This window comes from Falco rusticolus, chromosome 5, assembly GCF_015220075.1.
Source record: "Falco rusticolus isolate bFalRus1 chromosome 5, bFalRus1.pri, whole genome shotgun sequence".
NCBI lineage: Eukaryota > Metazoa > Chordata > Aves > Falconiformes > Falconidae > Falco > Falco rusticolus.
In genome coordinates, this window is record NC_051191.1 from 25,847,497 (window position 1) to 25,867,579 (window position 20,083).

The 20,083-nt window shown below is 39.5% G+C and overlaps 1 protein-coding gene across 3 annotated transcripts in view; it reads left to right on the forward strand.

The window, feature by feature from the left end:
- Positions 1-20,083, forward strand: part of USP6NL (USP6 N-terminal like) — a 131,439-nt gene that overhangs the window by 31,574 nt on the left and 79,782 nt on the right. For 2 of the 3 annotated variants that reach the window (XM_037388808.1, XM_037388809.1), the window contains exon 3: positions 18,657-18,867. The exons of the other annotated variant lie outside the window; for it this stretch is intronic. In XM_037388808.1, the coding sequence (XP_037244705.1) occupies positions 18,810-18,867 (58 nt within the window). In that variant the 5' untranslated portion in view covers positions 18,657-18,809. The remainder of the gene's footprint in view (positions 1-18,656; positions 18,868-20,083) is intronic. 3 annotated transcript variants of the gene reach the window in all.

Consider the following 20,083-nt stretch of genomic DNA (forward strand, 5'->3'; position numbering starts at 1 on the left):
CCTATTAAAAAAGTAGGTTTAAAAAAGATTGAAGAGTAAGGAACAGTGCAGTAATGTGCTGGAGGGAAACAAGTTCACAGTGGTATTTCTGCTAGATGGGACAGAAATTCAGTTTGGCATACATCAGCACAGCTGTGCTGGCATCAGTGAAGCTGATCTGAGTTCATGTGTGTGGTGTTGTGTGGTTGGGTTGGTTTTGGGTTTTTTGGGTTCTTTTTTGTTTGTTTGGTTTTTTTTCTATACAACATCACCCCCACCCTCACAACCCCCTGGTTAAAAAACTCCAAGAAAAAACCCTTGGGTTTTTTTAGGGCTGCATGTGTTTGAACATAGCTACAGAGTTTTCAATTTCTGTTCAGTAGATGAAACAGCACAGTTAAAAAAAAAAAAGGACAAAAAACCCCAAACCCCAACAACTAAAAAAACCCCAAAACACTCAAAAGGAGTTGTTATTTGTTTTGTGGGGTTTTTTTGGTTGGGTTTTGTTTTGTGGGTTTTTTTGGTGGTGTGGTGGGTTGTTGTGGGTTTTTTTTTTTCTTTTGTTCACTTGCAGCTAGGATTGCTGACTGCTGTGGTTGTTTTCAGTCCATCCAAGGACGGTCAAAAGCAATAGCAAGCTGCAAATCCTGGACTGGTTTCACTGATGTTTCAAGAGTCTAAACAAGTCACTCTTCTTCAGCTAATGTAAAAAATCTCAAATGTAAGTATAGCTTTGGTTAAAATTACTATTGACACAAAATACTAAAAAATTGGAAGCCAGCGGCGTGCAAGTTAGACTGCATGATGATACGTGGTTGCAAGTTGCTGTTTATCTGGTAATAGGCTGCCTTGTGGTTTGAAATCCCACCACAGGTGGGATGCACCTGCATGGCCCTCAGAGCTTTTTACAATTCAAATTCATTGGTTTGGTCCTAGCTACCAGCTAAGAAGAAACAAGACAATCAGTGCCTCATATTAAATTTCTTCTTAAAACTTGTGGGTTTGAGGATCAGTTTAATCTTTACCTGTTTCAGTATGCAGATGTATGCTGTTGAATCTGTTTGGATTTCTCAGTTTGTGTAAAGCATGGGACTTGCTGACTTGGAGGAGCAGTGCTTGCACAAACTTGCCCTTGTGATTTTGCAGAGGGAACCTGGCAGCTGGGTGGAAAGACCAATTGAAAACAAGGTGGCTTTATTAATTTTCTTGAAAGAAGAGGACAGCTGTGTGTGGGGACTTAGGGATTCATTCAAATATTTGTTTAACATTTCAGAAGGTCAATGGGTTACATAGTTTTGAGCTTGAGCTGGTAGGATGAATGTATTTGGATTTCTGGTTTCAGTGATACTGCAGCTAAGACAAGGATTCTGTTTTGCCTGAGGCATTTGTACAGTATGTTTGGAATAGAGATGGGTTCTCAAGCCTGGATCTGGAAATGGAAAAAAGGTGTTTGTGTCCTGTAGTTTTCCTTCTGTAGCTGCTCTTGTATTTTTATCATGATGTGAATTTTACAACTAAGCCCAAACATTTTAGTGTTGGATTTTGGAGACTTTTGAGAAGGCTGGAAAGTTCTGCATGAAGATTCTAGAAAAACAAGCTTCATTCTTTGTCTTGCATTTTCATAGTTCAGGTGAACATGTTTTTCTGACCTCGATTTTGCTAAGACCATGGCAGTTATGCATATGCTATTCTCAGCTATGTGCAATCTTCTTCTTGTGGGCTCACAAAGTGTAATGTTAATATTATTTGACACTAAGCATTTTTTTCTTGAAGAAAAACTTGTGCTGTTGAGATGTACACACTTAAAGCAATGAGAGATCATCTGTATTTTTTTTCCTTAAATTGTTGAGTTTCCAGGATTTTATCCTCATGCTTATGAAATTCAGAGTCTAATGTTAATTATGAGTGCTAGCATCAGTGTTTATTGGTTGTGAAGTTTGCACAGAATTTAATACACTCATAGCTCAAGAAGGTGACAATTTTGTTTGTTAAATTGCAATGGATAGGAATAAGAACAGCGCAGAGATAGATGCTAGTAAGTTTGCCTGATTGTTTTTAATAACTTCAAATGTGGTGAATATTTCAAAGTGACAGGGAGCTGGACACTTTTTATAACAAATAATTATAGCAGTCCAGTGGCTTAAATAGTGTTTTGGTGTATATTGACAATTCACAACTTTCCTAGACATCTTATCTGGCTTCTCCAAAGTATTTTTATGTCCTGTTGAGCTTCTAGATCTTTTGGTATAGCTTGTAAGCAAAACATCCAGACTTCTCAAATCTCCATTATATAGATAAATATCCATTATTTTTTTTTTAGTTAATTATGTCCTAACAGCAAATAAAAATACTGGTTTCCCAGTGGAATGGGTTCCCCTGTTTTGTCCTTCTTGTTCCAAGTCCAAGCAGCTTCTTCTAAAGGAAATTATCTGTCAGCATTAGTATTAAACTATCCATAAAAATGTTAATTTGAACTGAATTTCCAGATCAAACAGGAAACTTAATTAGTGTCAGTTCATTAAATTCTCAGTGGAAATGAAAAAATACGTACACAGCTGCTCAAGACTGCTTCTGTCTCCTTGCCAATAAAGCAGCTAATGAAACATTTTCTAGTTGTACCTGGTGGGGGCAGGTCCTTGGTGGGAATGATTTCCTCGAGGGACCAACCCTACTTCCTCCTGCATCACATCCCAGGTGTTAGAGGTTTCTTTCTTTTTTGCTACTGTTATCTTCTGTAGCATTGTTATATAGCAACGTAAATAGAAAGATATGAAGACACTTGATAACACACACTCCTCTCCAGGAGAACAGCATGACACGTGTTAAGTGTCATGGTTCTTAGTCATGGTCACTTTAAACCTTCACTGCAGGCCACAGTGTGAGTACGATATAAATCTTGGAACCTGCCAGCTACAAGAGCTCCGTGTGCATATGTGGACTTTGTTATAAAATAAATCCAGGCTCACTGACCGCAGCTCTTGTAAGCCAATTCTGTCCATATGGAGAAGCTCATTGATATTCAGCTTGTAGACTTCTTTTGATACTCTTGTTTGCCAGATACCACTGCAGTACTGCTGCTGGATTGCAGGTGTTTGCTACTGCCATTTAGGAATAGCTCGAGAGCATACTTAATGTGGAATTTGCAGCTTGAGCAATAAGACTGCAAGAGTTATTTGAAGAGTCATATAGGATTTAATTGTGCCCTTAGTCTCAAGGTATTCTGAAGACTTTGGGGGTTTTGTAGCTTTTAAGCCAGGTCTGATCTTGATTCACACAGTTGAACCCATTTGTCTTTGGGGAGTGAAAATTGTGTGCAGTATCTGATATTTCTCCTCCCTTACCTCTGTATGTAGAGTGTTGTTGTTTTTTGTTTTTTGTTGTTGTTGTTTTTTTTTTAATAAATATAGCTGTTCATTGTATGGCACTGTTGTGCACTCAGAATGACACATTATCACAGTACAGATGCTCCATTCCTATGGCACACTATCAGGTGGTCTTTATTTGATAGTAGTCTAATTCAGATATTTATGAAATATAGGTGGGATAGTAGGAAAAGAAATCTCTTTATTTCCTTTGGTTTAATTCTTCATTGAAAAATGTTTCTATTTAAGAACATAAAAATCAAGTGGTTTTTTTCCTCAGTATTCATGTCATAGTAATGTGGTGTCTGCACCTTCTTCTTGCAGCAATGCAGGCACCAGTTATATCTGAACATGAAGAGTTCAAAATGTAATCTTTCTGTCCATTGTTTGTCCAAAAGCAAATGGCTGAGGCCTGTAAGGTATGGATTAAACAGGCTGCATAAAACTTTCTGCATTTATTGACTGGCAAATATTTTTATTTCCTGAAAACTGAAGGGGAAAACGCATGGGTTTCCCTTTCCTTGTTTTTGAGACATATTTTTCCCTTGAGATTATCTAATGTATCAGGCAAGATTAATATATAAGTGTTTGGGACACACGCAGATGACACGATGGATAGACCGGAGTTTGAATGGGCAAGTTTCACCATGTCTACTAGTCTATACTATGTGCTAGATTTCCTCCCAAAAATACTGTGGCTAAAGGGCATTTTCTTCCATGCCATTTTTTCTCTCTGTTTTGTCAGGAGTATTTTCCAGAGGTTAAGGCAAAGTTTCAGGCTTTTAAAAATATAACCTTCAGAATTTTAATAATGTTGGTTCACTGATTCCTGTCACAGTTAAAAGGGAAATGTAACTGTTGTTAAACCTAATTTTTGAGTGGGAAATATCAGTAGTCTGAATGAAGTAGTTATAATACAGTTCATGGGTCTCAGCTGGAATGTGAGAAGTTGCCTTGATCTGAGACTTCCTTTTTCTGATAAAAAAGGAAATAGTTTGTATTAATGAAGGGACTTTGGTAACATGAATATGTTGTGATCTTTCATAGAGGAATATTTTCAGTTCCATTTAAAGTCACATTGTTTGCATTAGTGAAACAATTCTTCATCACTCTGAAGTGTTGGGGTGTTTTTGGGACGCTTCCAGGGCTCCCCAGTGTGTGATATACTGCTGATTTCAGACATCACGCTTTGTGTGATGGATAAATGGCTGCACCATTGCTCTGTCCCCTAATTTTTCTCCTTCTAGAAAGAAAAAACCTGACTAATCCTCTCCTTTTTCTGATGACAGCTGTACATTGAAAAGACTTTTAACATGTTTTGAAAGATTTCCTCATGTATGCTGCAGCTGTGTCAAGTCCTGGAGCCACCATATCACTCAGTAAAAGAAAATCTAGTGTTTGCAGACTGTGTGGAGAATGCATTACACAAATCAAAGATACACAGATAATAAAAATGCTTTTGTCAATTCTGTGCTATGAATTAGTACCCTAGTTAGGATTTAAAATATGTGGGATGAATACTAGTGTGGAGCTTGCCAAATCTATAGATGAAAAAAAAAAAGCTACGTAGGCTCCAATTCCCACTACTGTTTATAGGCATTGGAATGACCTTCTAAACTGAGCAGTGATAATTGCCTATTTTACACAATGTATGAAGCTTCACGGAAGAGTATTTGTAGTGGTGGAACATGTATTAAAAATCATGGTCTGGTAACTAATAAGAATGTGAAGCCATTATATAAATAGGGCAGATAGGCTCTAAAGGGAAAAATGAGCAAATAAGCTTAGGCAAATCAAAAGACAACTGGTTGTGCTGGGGCCCTTACTTGTGTATTTAATGTAACGGCAGCCTATGGATGGTGTCTGTTGGCAAATAACATGGCACTGTAGTAGTTGATGTAGAGAAGAAAACTGAGGGCCTGGCATCCCTCTGTGTTTCAGCAGGTTTTTCAGGCTAGATCAAACCTTGCCCTTATTATTCTTTGGGAGAATGTAACTTAAGAGTTGGGAGTGCATCTCGCAAATAGCTGAGCCTGGACAGAATCCAGTTTTGCATACTTCCATACCGCTTTCCAGCACAAACTGAAGAACAGCAAATAGAGATCGTCTGGAGACTTGCTCCAAAAGCACTATTTCAGTCTAAACTACAATGCTGTTTATAGAATTGCATGGAATTCGCCCCAGGTTTATGATCCTGATACTGGATAGCATATCTTAATGAGGGGTTTTATTAGGAATAAGTGGAAGTTCTAGTAGGGTTGATATTTCAGGAGCAGAAAAGGGGATCAAGCGATTCTGCATTAACATATTGAAGACTGACATTTATGACTTGTGTTTGTATATGCTCAGCCTTTCAAGATTAAGTGCTAAATTCATGGGAAAGCTTCTAGTTGGCCCTTGTATTGGGCTTACATGGCAAAATTTGGTAGCAGGGGCTGCAGAAGTGGCCTGTGTGAGAAGAGGCCAGGGTTGGACACGGACTATTCCGGCTCACTCTGGAACAGACCCGCTGTTGGCCAAAGCTGAGCTCATAAGTGAAGCTGGTGACACCTCTGTGATAAGATATTTAAGAAAGGATAAAAAAGTGCAGTGCAACAGTTGTGAGAGAGAAGACTGAGAAAAATGTGCGGGGATCAATGCTGAAGAAACCATGGTCACTGCAGAAGGGAAGGGGAGGAGGTGCTGCAGGCACCAGAGCAGCCTGTGGTGAAGACCATGGTGAGGCAGGCTGTCCCCCTGCAGCCGATAGAGGACCCCATGCTGGAGCAAGCAGATGTGCCTGAAGGAGGCTGTGACCCCATGAGAAGCCTGTGATGGAGCAGGCTCCTAGCAGGAGCCATGGCCCCTGGAGAGAAGCCCACACAGGAACAGGTTTTCTGGCAGGAACAGCAGCTTGTGGGAGGGACCCACACTGGAACAGTTCATGAAGGGCTGTATCCTGTGGGAGGGACCCCGTGCTGGAGCAGCGGAAGAGTGTGAGGAGGAAGGAACAGCAAAGACAAAGTGTTCCGGACTGACTGCAACCCCTGTTCCCCTGCGTCACTTAAGCTCAGGAGGAGATAGAAGAATTGGGACCAAAGAAGTATAGTTAAGCCTGGGAAAAGAAGGCCTTTTTTCTCATCATCCTACTCTATTTTTAATTGGTAACAAATTAATTTCCCCAAGCAGAGTCTGTTTTGCTCATGAGGGTAGTTGGTAAGCCATCTCCCTGTCTACCTCAACCCATGAGCTTTTTCATCTTCATTTCTCCCCTTGCACTGCTGAGTAGGGTGAGTGAGAGCAGCTTGGTGGGCATCTGTCTAGTGGCCAGCCAAGGGTCAACCCACTACAGCTACGCTGAGGATGTGGACAAACTTAAACTTTACAAGCATGTGTTCCTGTGAGTTCTTTCCAGTCCAAGCTCCCTTGAACTGCCCGTGATGGTAGCATGAGCTAATACAGCAGTTCTGTTTTTCTAGTTGCAGATTACATGGCGCTCACATGATCCTGTTTACCAACACAGCCCACAGCAGTAACTTCCAGCAGAGCTGAAGACAAAGAGAAATGACATGTTCAACAAGCTCTGTAATTCCAGGACAGAGTGTCTTGAGTGATGGCCTCCTACATTTTCCTTTATGCTCTCTTAATGTACTACTAGATGTAATCTGTTCATGTTGTTTGTTTTTTTTTTTAAAAAAAAAAGCTTGACCAACAAAAAACCTTGTTAACATTTCCAACTACCAATCTGCAGTAATGTGTTTTGAAACAGTATTTATTGGTATGCCAGTGGATTTTTTTGAGCAAGGTTAGCTGGTAAATGTTAGAACTACTGAAGTCATTACTGCCTTTAGGAAAAGTCAACAAATTATTTCTCTTACATCCTAGCTGCAGAAATGGCATGGTACAGGAAGTTTGTAGAAGAGATAATCAAATTAGGATTAATGGGAATACACTTGAATGTGAGGTGGTTTGGAGCAGGGGGGAAAGCATGTGGATGAGGAGGGCTCAACATTTATTTGACATGTCTTAAACATTCCTGCTGCTGTAAAATTGTTATTTAATACTGATTTGGTTTGGACTTGCTTTGTTTGACTAAGCTGTCTTTTGGGAATTTCTGATCCCTTTTTAATTTATAAACACTTTCCTGCCTTATTTTGTATGAGCTTCCCCTCTCCAACCTATTTCTGCCTGCCTTTTTTCTGTCACGCAGCTTTCATCAGCTGAGTTCATAGATTTCTTATCAGTGAGAAAAGTTGTTTCCAATTAAAATCTACAAAAAAAACCTTCAGATTTGAAAATTATTTATTGTAATAGAAAGATGTTACAAAATTACTGTGACATGAAAACTATTTAAGTTTTCTTATTACTTTGATTTTTTTTTTCTCCACAATTAAAACAACTGCATATGAGTTCATTTCCATGCCATTCTTCTTCATTGCAAGACAATTCTGAAAAGTCCTTCAATTAAAATTTAGTCTAAGTGGTGTAGTCCCATACCTATCTGTTTGGTATCCTGTCTATATGATTTTATAATCTTGAACTTCAAATACTGATGGCCAAATGATGTGTCACGGAACTGTATTGGAGTAGCAATGGCATACCGGTTTCACTGAGAAATGATTACTTTTGAGGTCTAAGAATACAAAATTTGCCTTTCTTGCCCTGAAGTAGCAACACAGCAATTGTATCTGGCAGTCAGACCACCGGGATAGCTTATAAATATGGTTGCTCTCTATTTGTATGGTAACTTTGTTGGTTAACTTAGAGCTACCTAAAAGGTAGTGACAATGTTTTTTAAAAGAAACCAATGTAGAGTCGCTTTCTGTCCCTTTTGTGCTGATGGTTTTTTGGGGGTGTTTGGTCTGTCATCATCCCCCAGCCCCCCAGGCTTTAATTGTGTGGGTTTTAGAGAACATCTGTGCTTTTCTCTCTGCTTATGTTTTTTTCAGTTTGTTTTTTTTCCTTGTAATTCAGAAAGTTACTTAAAGTTCAGTGAACCCCTTTGCACTAACTTCTGGCAGAGCCTCCTGTATCTGATTTCTTCTCCATCTTTCTAAGCCTGTGTAGTTGTTTTGCCTACAAATTCATGGAAGGAAAATTTCCATGAGTTTTCCTTTAGGTTTTTGATTTCCTGATTTTTTTTTTTTGTCTGCTTCAGCACTCTCTGTATGCAGAGAGAGGAAATGCTGCTGATCTAATGTGCAGGTGTGAAGGATGAAAACAGGTGCAAGGCAGTGGGAAAATTGGTACTCGTCTGGTGGAATTAGTTGTATAACAAGGTATTAAAACCTTAGAGCAGCTTAATATTTATTTGTTTATTTTTGGGGTTGCTTACTTGAGGTTTTTTTGTATTAAAATACCTGTGATGCAAGTGATAGTTTTACAATCCCTTTCTGTTGATTTGAAGTTCCTTACCTCTTACTGATGATGACCCCTCCATGCTTTTAACTTGACAAGTAATTATATTTTGGCAGTTTTTTTACGTCATCCTCTTAAAATGCCATTCCCTAAATAACACAGCACACTGCACACACACACCCTGCAATGCCCCCCCCCCCCCCCCCCCCGCCCCTTTCTGTGTTCACATTTGTACTTTTCATTAGGTATGGCTTGTAAATTGTCGCTCTTCTGTTTTTCAGGTCTCGGAAGGCATTACATTACCAGAAAGCAATTATACAGGTCATTGCCTCTTTACAGTGTGTTGTGTGTCAGGGTAGAGGTTGAGTGTATTGAGCTAAGCTTCAGCGGTTAGGCTGTGCTTCCATCAGCCCTGAAATTCTGGCTGCTGCAGTGATGTGTTACAGCCTTCACTTGCATCCACAGCATCTGAGTAATTTGGACTACTCAAAATGGTAGCAGCCTTTCATTATGCTCCCACAAAAATTTTTGACTTACTAAAACCTGATTAGTTGAGTTGCAAATCCATGTGTTTGTCTTGTGGCTTTTGCTGAAACTCCTTGAAGATCTGTTTATCCGAAAAAAGTGTGACTTTGTGTTGGAGCCTGTGAGTCAGTGAAACAGCACCTCTGCTCAATAGCAACCAAATAATAATGGCTGTTTGTGAGAGGTTTTTAATCAGAGAGAGAACTTCCCCCCAGGACGTGCATCTGACTCATTTTTCAGAGAAACCTGTCAACAACGCCTGAGATGGTTTGAATGTTACCCTGGGCTTAAACAGCCTATTGTACCTCAGGTACAAAGTATTCTTTGATACTTTTGTTTTTCTACATTTTTATAGCACACATTATCACAATAATGTGAACAGTTGGTCCTTATTGTAAATTTTTGTTTCAAGTGCTCTTCCAAAACAGTGGGTGTTGGCAAATAAAGAGTATGTGTGAGTAACTTTATAGTGTTCAGTAGTTACACCCCTTGTTTTTTTTTTCTGTGTCGGGGAAGTAGGTGAGGTAGGGAAGGAGAAAAACAGCAAGCAGAATTTCTAGGCTAAGTACAGTAAAGATTGTACTGGTGGCTTACACACACCAAAAGCTCTTTGGTGTGGCTTATATTAAAATAAATATATGTTGAAAATTATCTGGCTTCTCCCAGCATTAAAGTAGGCTGAGTTCTTTGTAAGTTCTTTAAAGAACTTTCTGTCATAACAAGTGTGCTGTTAAATTAACCAATTTCAGAACGTTTTCTAAACTGGGAAAAACATTCGGTAATTTTCTTTCACATTCAGACTTATGTGATGGCGGATGATGACTGTACTTTTGCTGAATAAAGGCTATCGGATTTTCATCAAGTTTGAGGCCACTGGACTGGTAACTCTTAATCCTTCCAAAATACTGTAACCAAAGCAATATTTGTTGTGTTCAACCTCTTCCTATCCTGTTGCTAGGCCTTTCGGGAATACCTTTGCAGAGATAATGCCTTGATTACTGTGTTACAGTTCCTTGTTTCAAGGAGATGCTTTGGCTTTGTTTATACTAACACCTTAATGCGAAGTTGGGATTTTAACGTGTACTGAAGGATTGCCTTCAGTAGTAAGATGAGGGAACTAAAATTCATAACCAAAGTATGTTTTTCCTTCACAGATTATTTTGGGTTTAAATTCACTGACAGATTTCAGACTTGAACTTGCTTGGACTTTCATATGAAGTTGATGAATTTTCGAACGAGTGTTACACCTTGTGGGAGGGTTTCTTGTCTGACCAGGAAGTTAGGAGCTCAAAAATCTTCTGGTGAAGAGTTGGGTTCTTATGTTTTGTTGATGTCTGGGTAACCAGTCAGCCCTGTTGCTCCTGGTCTCTCCAGGTTGCACAAATGAGAACTTGACCCCTCCCCAAAGTTCTGAGTATCTTGATTGCTTCTATACAAGCACAGTGCAGACAGGATTTATGTTTAAATCTCTACTTGTGCTTCACTGAGTACAGATGTGCTGTTACCCTTGCTCTGTAATAGAGGGGACAACTTGCGTGCCCTTCTCTGGCAGGATTCTGCAGTTTGTCTGCTTTTACCCAGTTACAGGACGCCTGTTTGCCAGATGCAACTCCATGGGCTCAATCAAGTCTTGACTCTTAACTATGGATTTTAATCCTGTAAGGGATATGAAATTTGCAGAGGCTGAGAGCAATCTTTTTGGAATGAAATAGGTTATTGAGCAGGACTGAAATCCATAAAGGGCTTTATTTCTGTGTTATCATAGAGCTAATCCTTGTAACTTGGAATAGGTATTACCAAAGTATTATGTCAGTATTCAGTTGAGGTGAAGGAGTCTTTCTTCTGTGTACTGAGTTCAAAAATGCTTTTTAACTATTGCAGGTCATTTTCTGCTGAGGTATGGGTTTCTGACAAATGGTCAGGTTTTTCTAGGTTGTATTTTGTGGGTTGTGGGTGGTTGGTTTGGTTTTGTTTGTTTTCTTTTAACAGAATGTAGTAAAAAAAAGGTGGATCTTCATTAGTAGGCTTACTGTATCATAGGCTTCAGCATTAACAATTATACACTTGATTATTTTTATTTTTGTTTCCCTTCATGCCTGTGCACAAGGCCTGGACTAGAATTAACCTCATGTTAGTCTTGTACAGAAACTTCTTAAGGACTTTGCTTTTCATTTTAAATCAGTACTGAAATAAAGCATTGATTTTAAGAGAAGTAGTATTGGGAACTTGTTAGTAGGTTTGTAAGTGTAATTAAGGTACCTCGCTGTTTGTAATCTTCCTCTGAACTAGTAAAAAGAAAGTGTTCATAATATATCTGTTAATGCACTGATTACTAAAGTCACTGTTTCTGTGCAACAACAGAATAAATTAATAATTAACATTTTAAGTGAACACCGGATATTTGTAAAACATGTTGAGTGTCCAAAGGATGAGCCAAATGGTACATCTCACTGTGATCCCTTACTTGAAGATTTGTAACCTCTGTGGAGAATTCTGTTCTGATTAACCTCTGTTAGCCTTTAAAATATTCAAACAATATTTCAAATATTTCAAAAAAGCCTTTTAATTTCATTTTTTTCATGGTCCTGTACTACTGCAGTATTGTGCTTGCCATTCAGTGATAACAGGATCTCAGCACTGTCTGTGCTTAACTGTTTATCTCCCGTCTCTCTGGCAGTGGTTGGGGAGCAAAACCCCCAGACTTCTTTGCCAGACTGTCCTAAGGTTTTTGGATAGATTAAATCTAAAAATAATTAGGTGTTACCTGTAGCAATATTAATTGAAATAAAGGTGATGGATATAATAAAGCCAGAAGGTTTATTGTACTGATACAATGATTTGTGGATTAACAGCCACAAAGTTTGAGAGAGAGATTTTTTTTTTTTTTAATTTTTGTGTGTTTTGTTTTAACCAAACTCTGGAGTTGTTTTTTAATTAATGAATATTTTAGGTGATGCAAACGAATTTGTTCTGGGATTACTAAATACCAGCATGAATGTAACCCAATTTCAGTTTGGCAGGTGTGCCATTGGGTTGTACTGCAGCCCCTTTGCTGTTTTCCTTCAGCATGAGGCTGGGACCCAAATAACACAGAGCAGCCTTCAAGGCCCTAATTCCTGTTTTGCATGTGAAATGCCGAGGCTGTTTACTTTGGTTTGTTTACAAGTCCTCAATCAGTGAAACTGAAAACAACAGAACCTTCTTGTCTGTCACTAACTTCCTTTTCTTGTAGCAAGGATGAAGAAACTGATAGTGTTTTCTTCCCCAGTTTCTGCTGCTGCTCAGCAAATTTGCTTACCCTTCATTTGGCTGTCTCTTATTCCTGCAGCCTTTCCTATAACCACTTGATAAACATAAAAACATCGGTATAGTGCTGCATGGCACTTAAGATAATTTCAAATGTTCAGAGGGTATTTCGATCATCTTATTCCTTCTCCTAAATTTTATTTTAGTTTTTAATAAAGTCAATGACAGAGATTTTAAGTAGCTGATTACACATATTTTTCAAAGCAACTCTACTTCACGCTGTAGTATGGACATGACTGATACTACAAGCAGGCACCTAAATTTGATTTAGCATTAGATACAAGGTATCTAAATTTGCCTTGATGTGTTTTTGCACACTTACTCAAACTTACAGAGTCACCAAGAGTAGGTTCAGTGTCATAGTAGCTTCTTGGTGTCATTCAGACTTTTCATAGGATTTGCTTAGAGGATGCTATTTGCACTTATGATATTATTGTACTTAAAATGTTTATCTGCTCAAAGATGAATAGCTCAGAGGCAGAGTCGCTGAAGAAAGCAAGCTCTTCAGCTATAGTAAACGCAGCTGAGTTACATGGTACAACTCCTGGTTTTGGTTTGGTTTTGGTTTTTTGGGTTTTTTTGTGGAAACGCATATGAAAGGGCCTTGCAGCTTTTCGGTAACCGCTACTGTGACTCCTGATGGTTCCTTCAGTATCGCTACCTGGGATCCATGCTGTATAGTATCAATCACAGCAGCCTCTCCAGGAGCCTGCAGTAGCTAATGTAACATGCTTTTGCTGGAATCAAGCAAGAAATGCTTTTTCATCCTGCCAGAACTTTTGCAATATTTAAAATTTTATTTTCCTGTTGTGTATCAGAGTGAAACTGAGCTTAAAACATCAAGATAAATCTTGAGGTCTCCCCATGCAGAGGTTGTGCCTGGACAGGCAGAGTACTCAACTTGGCACCTAGAAGATTCAAGCTGAATTGTGGACAGAGGCTGAAGGCTGGTTTTCTCATGCTTTTGGGGAAGGAAGTGTCCCTGGGTACCACCTCATGATCTCTCTTCCAGGAGAAGGCAGAAAAGTAAAAGATTGGTAGTGTATGTGCAGCTGGTAGGTAAAAAGCTGGTCTACCAGTAACTGCTCATGTTGCTTATTTGCGAATGCTTCCTTTACCCTGTCAGGCAAGGTCCAACAAGGTTACAGCAGCCTGTTTACTTGAGCAAGAACGTAGTGTCAGCCACTAGGTAATAGCTTGTGGTCCCTGAGTAGGTCAAGGGGAATTACTTCTTCTTTGCCATAATGCTGGTACAGTTTTACTTCTACCGTCTTGAGTCAGTGCTGGTGTTTTTCTAAGCTGGCTGGGAGCTTTCTAGTCTTCTTATCTGGCAGAGCAACACTTACTACAAAACAAAACCCTCCTTTTTTTCCTGTTTTATTTGGTTAAATTGGCTGTGTAATTCAATGATGAGTTGGACTGTGTGTATATCAGAGTAATTAAAAATTGCCTGCATAGAGGAGCAAACCTTTTTAACTTAGCCAGTAAAGTGATGCAAATATAGGTAAAACTTTTGTACCTAGATAACTTCTGTAACTTCTCTAGCCCTAGAGAAGAAATGAAACAGCTTCCTCAAAAATGAAGAGCTTCTTTCAAAAACTTCTTCCAGAGTATGCGTGAGTGTTGCTTTGGTGATGCTTTAAGCTGGGAATAGTCTTCACATCATTAACATTGAATTCAAAGTATAATTATTGTTTGCTCATTTAATTTTGACTAATGTGGAGATAAAAATGATTAATCAGGACACAACATAATTAGTGTAGTGTGGCATCTGACTACTTATATTTAAGTCTGTTAATGTGGGAAGCATAACTCCTGTTATGAAATGTTCTGGCTTGTGTCAGAATCTAAAATATTAGAAACATTTTATGTTTAAATTGATACTGTAAATCTTAGTGCTGTGAAAACATTCACAGTCTACTACTAATGAAGATGTACAGTACAGGAAATCCGTAATTATGTCTGAAATTGTCAGAATTTCAGATAATTTTTAAAATCTCCTTTTGATTTATGTTGCTGGGAAAAATTATTTTTATGTCACCCTGATGTATGGCATTGGGAAAACAAAGAGGAAATTTATTGCGGGGAACTGTTACATTCAATCTTGCTGAAAGATCATTTTGCTTGTATGTTTAGTAGCCTGTCACTGTTAAAGGAAGTATGAGTAGTGTCAGTATGCAGAAGGGATATTTTAGTTTTCAAAAGCCTCTGGGGACTGCAGGCATAATATACTTTTAAAGTACAAGGGATCAAAAAATGGCATTTTCAGCAAAACTTGCTTATAAAGTGATAACCAAAACCTGAAAAGGCTCAGCTGTGGAAAGGATGACTTGAGTTACGTTGAGGGTAAAATTCCTGAAATATTCCTGCTTTTTATGTGCCAATACTGCTTCTGTGGTCAAGTGTCTGATCTTACCATATAATACAGCAGCTGATTTGCAGCATATTTTATTAAGGCATTAATTAACAAAGGACTAGTAATGGGAAGGGTTGTGGATTTCAAGGGGAGTGTGGGAGTAATACTCATGGGCTGTAGATGAAACAGATTACATGTTACAGTGGGATCAGTTCTAGCCACAGTAGGAGTTCCAGGAAATGTAATCTTTAGTGGAAGATTGTAAAATGATTTCCATGTAGTAGAAAACGGCCTGTGTTTTTCCATGAAGACTGTATCTTTGTCATTTCTTTACTGCTGGGTTATAATGTGTTGCAGAAACAAGGCTTTCTCTATGTCGTTGAACAGCAAGACTGCAAATCTGTGCTGATCACCCCTTGAACAGCTGTTTGTAGGGCTGACATTACTTAAGTAACCATAGTGTTTGCATCTCCTTAAAGATGAAATGTATAGGTGAATGACCACTTGGTAATGGTCATAATGCTTTCCTTTCATAGTAGTGAGGAAAGAGAAAAATAGTAGTAAACCAGTGAAAAGGCTAGATGCCAACTACACCCTTGGGAAGGAGAACAAAGGATGACTTAAGCTTAGATATAAGACCTTAAGTTGCTGCACAAGTCAGACCAGTCTTTACATACTGGCAAGTCCAATATTATACCCAGCCCAAGTCTTTACCTTTAAGTCTATTAAGATCTGGATTGTGTTGACAGAGTCCTAGGCAGAAGGGTGGCTTGTGTATTGTTGGTGGGTTTTTTTCTTCCTCTTCTTTCAAGAAGGGACTATTGTTCAGAATTGGGCTTACTCTTTTCAGCGTAGCTTGTTGCAAATTAGCAATTATGGTTTCTTCTGGCTTTGCAACCAATTATGTTAACCTTCAGCAAATTAATTATCTTCTGGCTCATGTACTGCATACACAAGACTTTGTAAAATGGAATTACAGTAGAATCCTGCCAGTTCTTGTCGCTCCACTTTGTAACCCTCATGGTAACATTCATAAGGCTTAACAGTGAGGCGATGACATGACCACTCAAACTGCAGCTTCCAGCTGAGTTAGTTGTAGGCATAGCTGATGGAGATGATTTAATTTTAAGGTGTACTTATTTGTGAAACTCATATAAAAATAATTGCAAATTAAGACTAAGTAAATGGCTAAGTTGTGTTTTATTAGATTATGTTCTTTTTCGGTTTTATTGCTGGTTTTGGTCCTCTGTTAACTAGTATGTGTTAGCAAGGCTGTGTTACTAAAAATAAAGTCATAGACATATTGCAGTGACTGATTAATATTAGTAGAGTTCCTGTAAGTCCTTTAGTCAATTGCTGCTTAAAAGCAAGGTAGAGTTAGTTGATTTAAATTCTTTGCAATATACATTAGACCCCTAAATTCTAATTATGGGTTTTGACACAGCCTTCCTCTGTGGAATACTGCATAGCAGGGCTGCTTTGGTTTCCCTGCCTTTGCTCTGAGCCCTCTGAGGATCATTTAAGAATTGCTTTGAGGTAGTTTTTAGTAGCAGTTAATTCTACTAATTTCCAAAGCGACCATTTTCCATTGGTGGCTGTGCAAGTGTCTCATAGGGGATGCTGCAGAACTGCAAGTATTCTGCTGAAGTGAAATTTGATTTTTCATTAAGATGAGAGTTCAGTCATGTTTCTTCAGGAAAGTTAAATCCTTACTTTCATATCTCCTACCCATTACTCCTCATGCAGTAAAACTACAACACATTCTACTCTGAAGAAATGCTGATTATTAAGGGTGTAAGAGTGCATGTGTTTTGCTGTTGGAATGGGGCTTATTTCGGTGCAGAGGGTAGTGGGATATGTTGATTTCACAAATAGTTTTATTCCACCTTTAGCACATTTTCTTCCTTACTTCTGAAGAGAGAAAAAATTCAGTTAAGTTAAAATTTTCCCTTTTCTCTGTGTAAGTGTTTACTTGAAAACACCCACAAAAGTAGACATGCTAAACTTGAAAACCAATTAAAGGTAAAAGAAAAATATCAGTGTAATAGAGTTCTTAACTTACTGCTGCCTGAGGGTAGTGTGTGGTAGTAGAGTACCAATGATGTTAGAAAAACAAATTGTTTTCACATGCTGAAGGTATCTGTTGAGAGAGATAATGTGGAATGAATTCTCGTGTTTGTTGTATGTGAGTTCTTTTTGTCTTCCTCACAGATATGCTCTCAGGTAAAGAAACTAGAGTAGTTTGTTTTACAAAACCAGTTCGGTAGTCCTATCATGAGAAAAATGGAAGACAATTTTTGTATAGCAGGAAGGTTACTACCATGTGCTTATGAATGTCAGCAGCAAGAAAATGCTCCTTTTGAAGGGAAACCTGCCTAGTGGTGGTTATCACACTAGCTCAGTCTAAACTCATACTGAATCCATAGACTATAAACTGTTGACACCTGGGTTTGGGTAAGATCCATGAGTAGAAATCAGGGGTAAAGATAAAGGAGCTGCTGCTCATCTCCAGGTGCAGTGCTTTGCCAGGTGATATGGGGAGGAAGATTAAAACAATTGAAGGAACTTCCTTCCCCCAACCCCCTAGTCCTGGGGGAAAAAAGAATAGTCCAGTGCACTTGACCACATCTCCTGTTCCTTTTCAGGGTGCAAGGAAACCATGGAATGATTGAGATTGGAAGGGACCCCTGGAGGTCATCTGGTCCAAACCCTCTGCTCAAGCAGGGCCGCCTACAGCCAGCTGCCCAGTAACATGCCCAGACAGCTTTTAAGTGTCTTCAAGGATTGAGACTTCCCAACCTCCCTGGGTGACCTGTGCCAGTACTCGGTCACCCTCACAGTGACAGAGCGTTTCCTGGTGTTCAGAGGGAACCTCCAGTGTTTCAGTTTGTGCCCATTGCCTCTGGTCCTGCCAGTGGGCACCGCTGAACAGAGCCTGGCTCCGTTCCCCCATTTGTACCTTCCCTTCAGGTGTTTATGTCCATTGATAAGATTCCCCTGAGCCTTCTCTTCTGAGGGCTGAACAGTCCCACTGATCATCTTTCTGTTGGCTTCACAAAGAGCTGGAAGCCCACACAAGTCTTCCAAGCCAGTTCTGGTAGCATGTGTGCTCTGACTTGCTTAGGTTAAGAAATGGAATTGGCTGGCTCCTGGCTGTAAGCATCATGTAGCAGCTGACACTTTGCTTGAGAGAGCATGTGTAAGGACTAAAATCTGTGCAGGAGAATAGCTTGATGTGTGTGTCCTTGAATATTTGGCGTGGAGGTTTGTTTTTCAGGTTTTGAGGATGCAGATGAATTCTACCAATGTTAAATCTTGAATTTTCATGCTTTCATCAATGAAAACATTCTTGTCAACTCCTGACGTCCTAGGTATTTCAAGTTTCCAAGATACCCTGAACAATAAAGGAGTTGTAAACAGAAAATTAAAATCCCTATCCTCTAAGTAGAGAAGGCCAGACAGTTACAGAATGTATTTCTGTATTTTAAGTTACTTAATTTCATGGTTTGTGAAGTAATAAGCCAGAAATGGGGTACTCCAAGCCCAATTTCTAGTAAGTCCTTTCAATAAGATGCTTTTCGTGCAGCACTTGGTAAATACCAGTAAGAATTCTTACCCAAGAGCGTAACAGTGATGTATTGCAGGAGCATGTCCTCTGAGGTTGTTTGTTCAAATCCTCTTGTTTATTATTAGCTGGAATGCAGGGCTGTGGGCTGCAGTGGAGAACACTAGCATGGTGTCTGTGTGACACTTCTGATTAACAAACAGCATCTTTGTTTGAATATCTGCAGATCGTGTAACTGTAGAGGGACCGTGTCTTGAAAAAGAAGGAGCACGTGTCAAGTGGCGCGGTTATGTGCAAATGCTGCGAGTGGAGGAGGAGAACTTCCCCGTTCATTTGTGATAAACTGGTTTAGAATATGCTCTAGAAACAGATTTACTTCATGAAGACTAAAACAGAGCATTACAAGGACTGGGCAGAAAATCACGATCTAAAGACTGGTAAAATGTTTTTTGTTATATGCTGGTCTTTAATTGTTTATGTTGTACTGTTTTACTTCTCTCTCGTTTCGGATTAGTGACATCTCTGAGTTTTAAATACTTAATACTGTGAAGACAGATAATTATGTTTAATGATGGAAGAAATGTAGCTCAGTTAACTTCTGTAAATGCTGTTTTCCAGAGGAGGAGTTGCTGTGCAAAGGGGATTGTTTCTCTAGCTATTTCATATTATGTTAAGAGTTCTTCTCTGCGTGTGAAAAGAAAAATGAAGTATACGGAGTAATGCTTATTAACCTTCTTTTGTTCAGAGCAGGCTTAAGATTTCTGTGCAGGTATTTACTAAGATTTTTCCTTTTGAATGTCGCCTACCCACAACAAAATACTACTAAGCATATGTCATGGCTTTTATTTCATTGTTTGTGGGAGTGGACTGAAAGGAAAATAAACAGCCTTGGTATAAAAGGGACTTTCTGATATGATCGGAGTCTTACAAAATGTTTTGTTTATTGCTCTGATACATGCTTTGAATGTGTAGATGTGTAGCAGCTGGTGGTAGTGCTTGCAGACAGGAATTTGTGCCAGTGCAGCTCTTTGTGCAGTAGAATGTGTAATGTGCAAACAAGCAAGAATTTGAGTGAAGTAATGGAAAACAAATTAACATGTTGCAAGACTTTTGGGGTTTTTAGACTGCTCCACAGTTAAGGAGGTAGTGTTGATGGGTCAAAGAACAAAAAAGGGGAAAATCTCATTTTCAGAATTTGGGATAAAATTACATAGGGTGCTTATGTACTTATCCTGAGCCACACAGAAATAGGCATTACTTGTGGGGGTGCTGGTCAACAGCCAGCTGAATACGAGCCAGCAGTGTGTCTGACAGGACTTGAATATTATTGTTTTATACACACACATATATATATATACACACACACAGAGGCCAAGAAGGCTTGTATCCAAAACAGTGTGGCTGGCAGGGCCGGGGCAGTGCCCGTCCCCCTGTGCTGGGCACCGGCGCGGCCGCCCCTCGGGGCCTGGGCTCAGGGTCGGGCCCCTCAGGGCAGGGGGGACGCAGAGGGGCTGGAGCGTGTCCAGAGCCGGGCAGGGGCTGGGGGGGGGCGGCGGGGGGAGCTGGGGGGGTCAGCCTGCAGAGGGGGGGCTCAGGGGCACCTGGTGGCTCCCTACAGCTGCCTGGCAGGGGCTGTAGGCAGGGGGGGTCGGT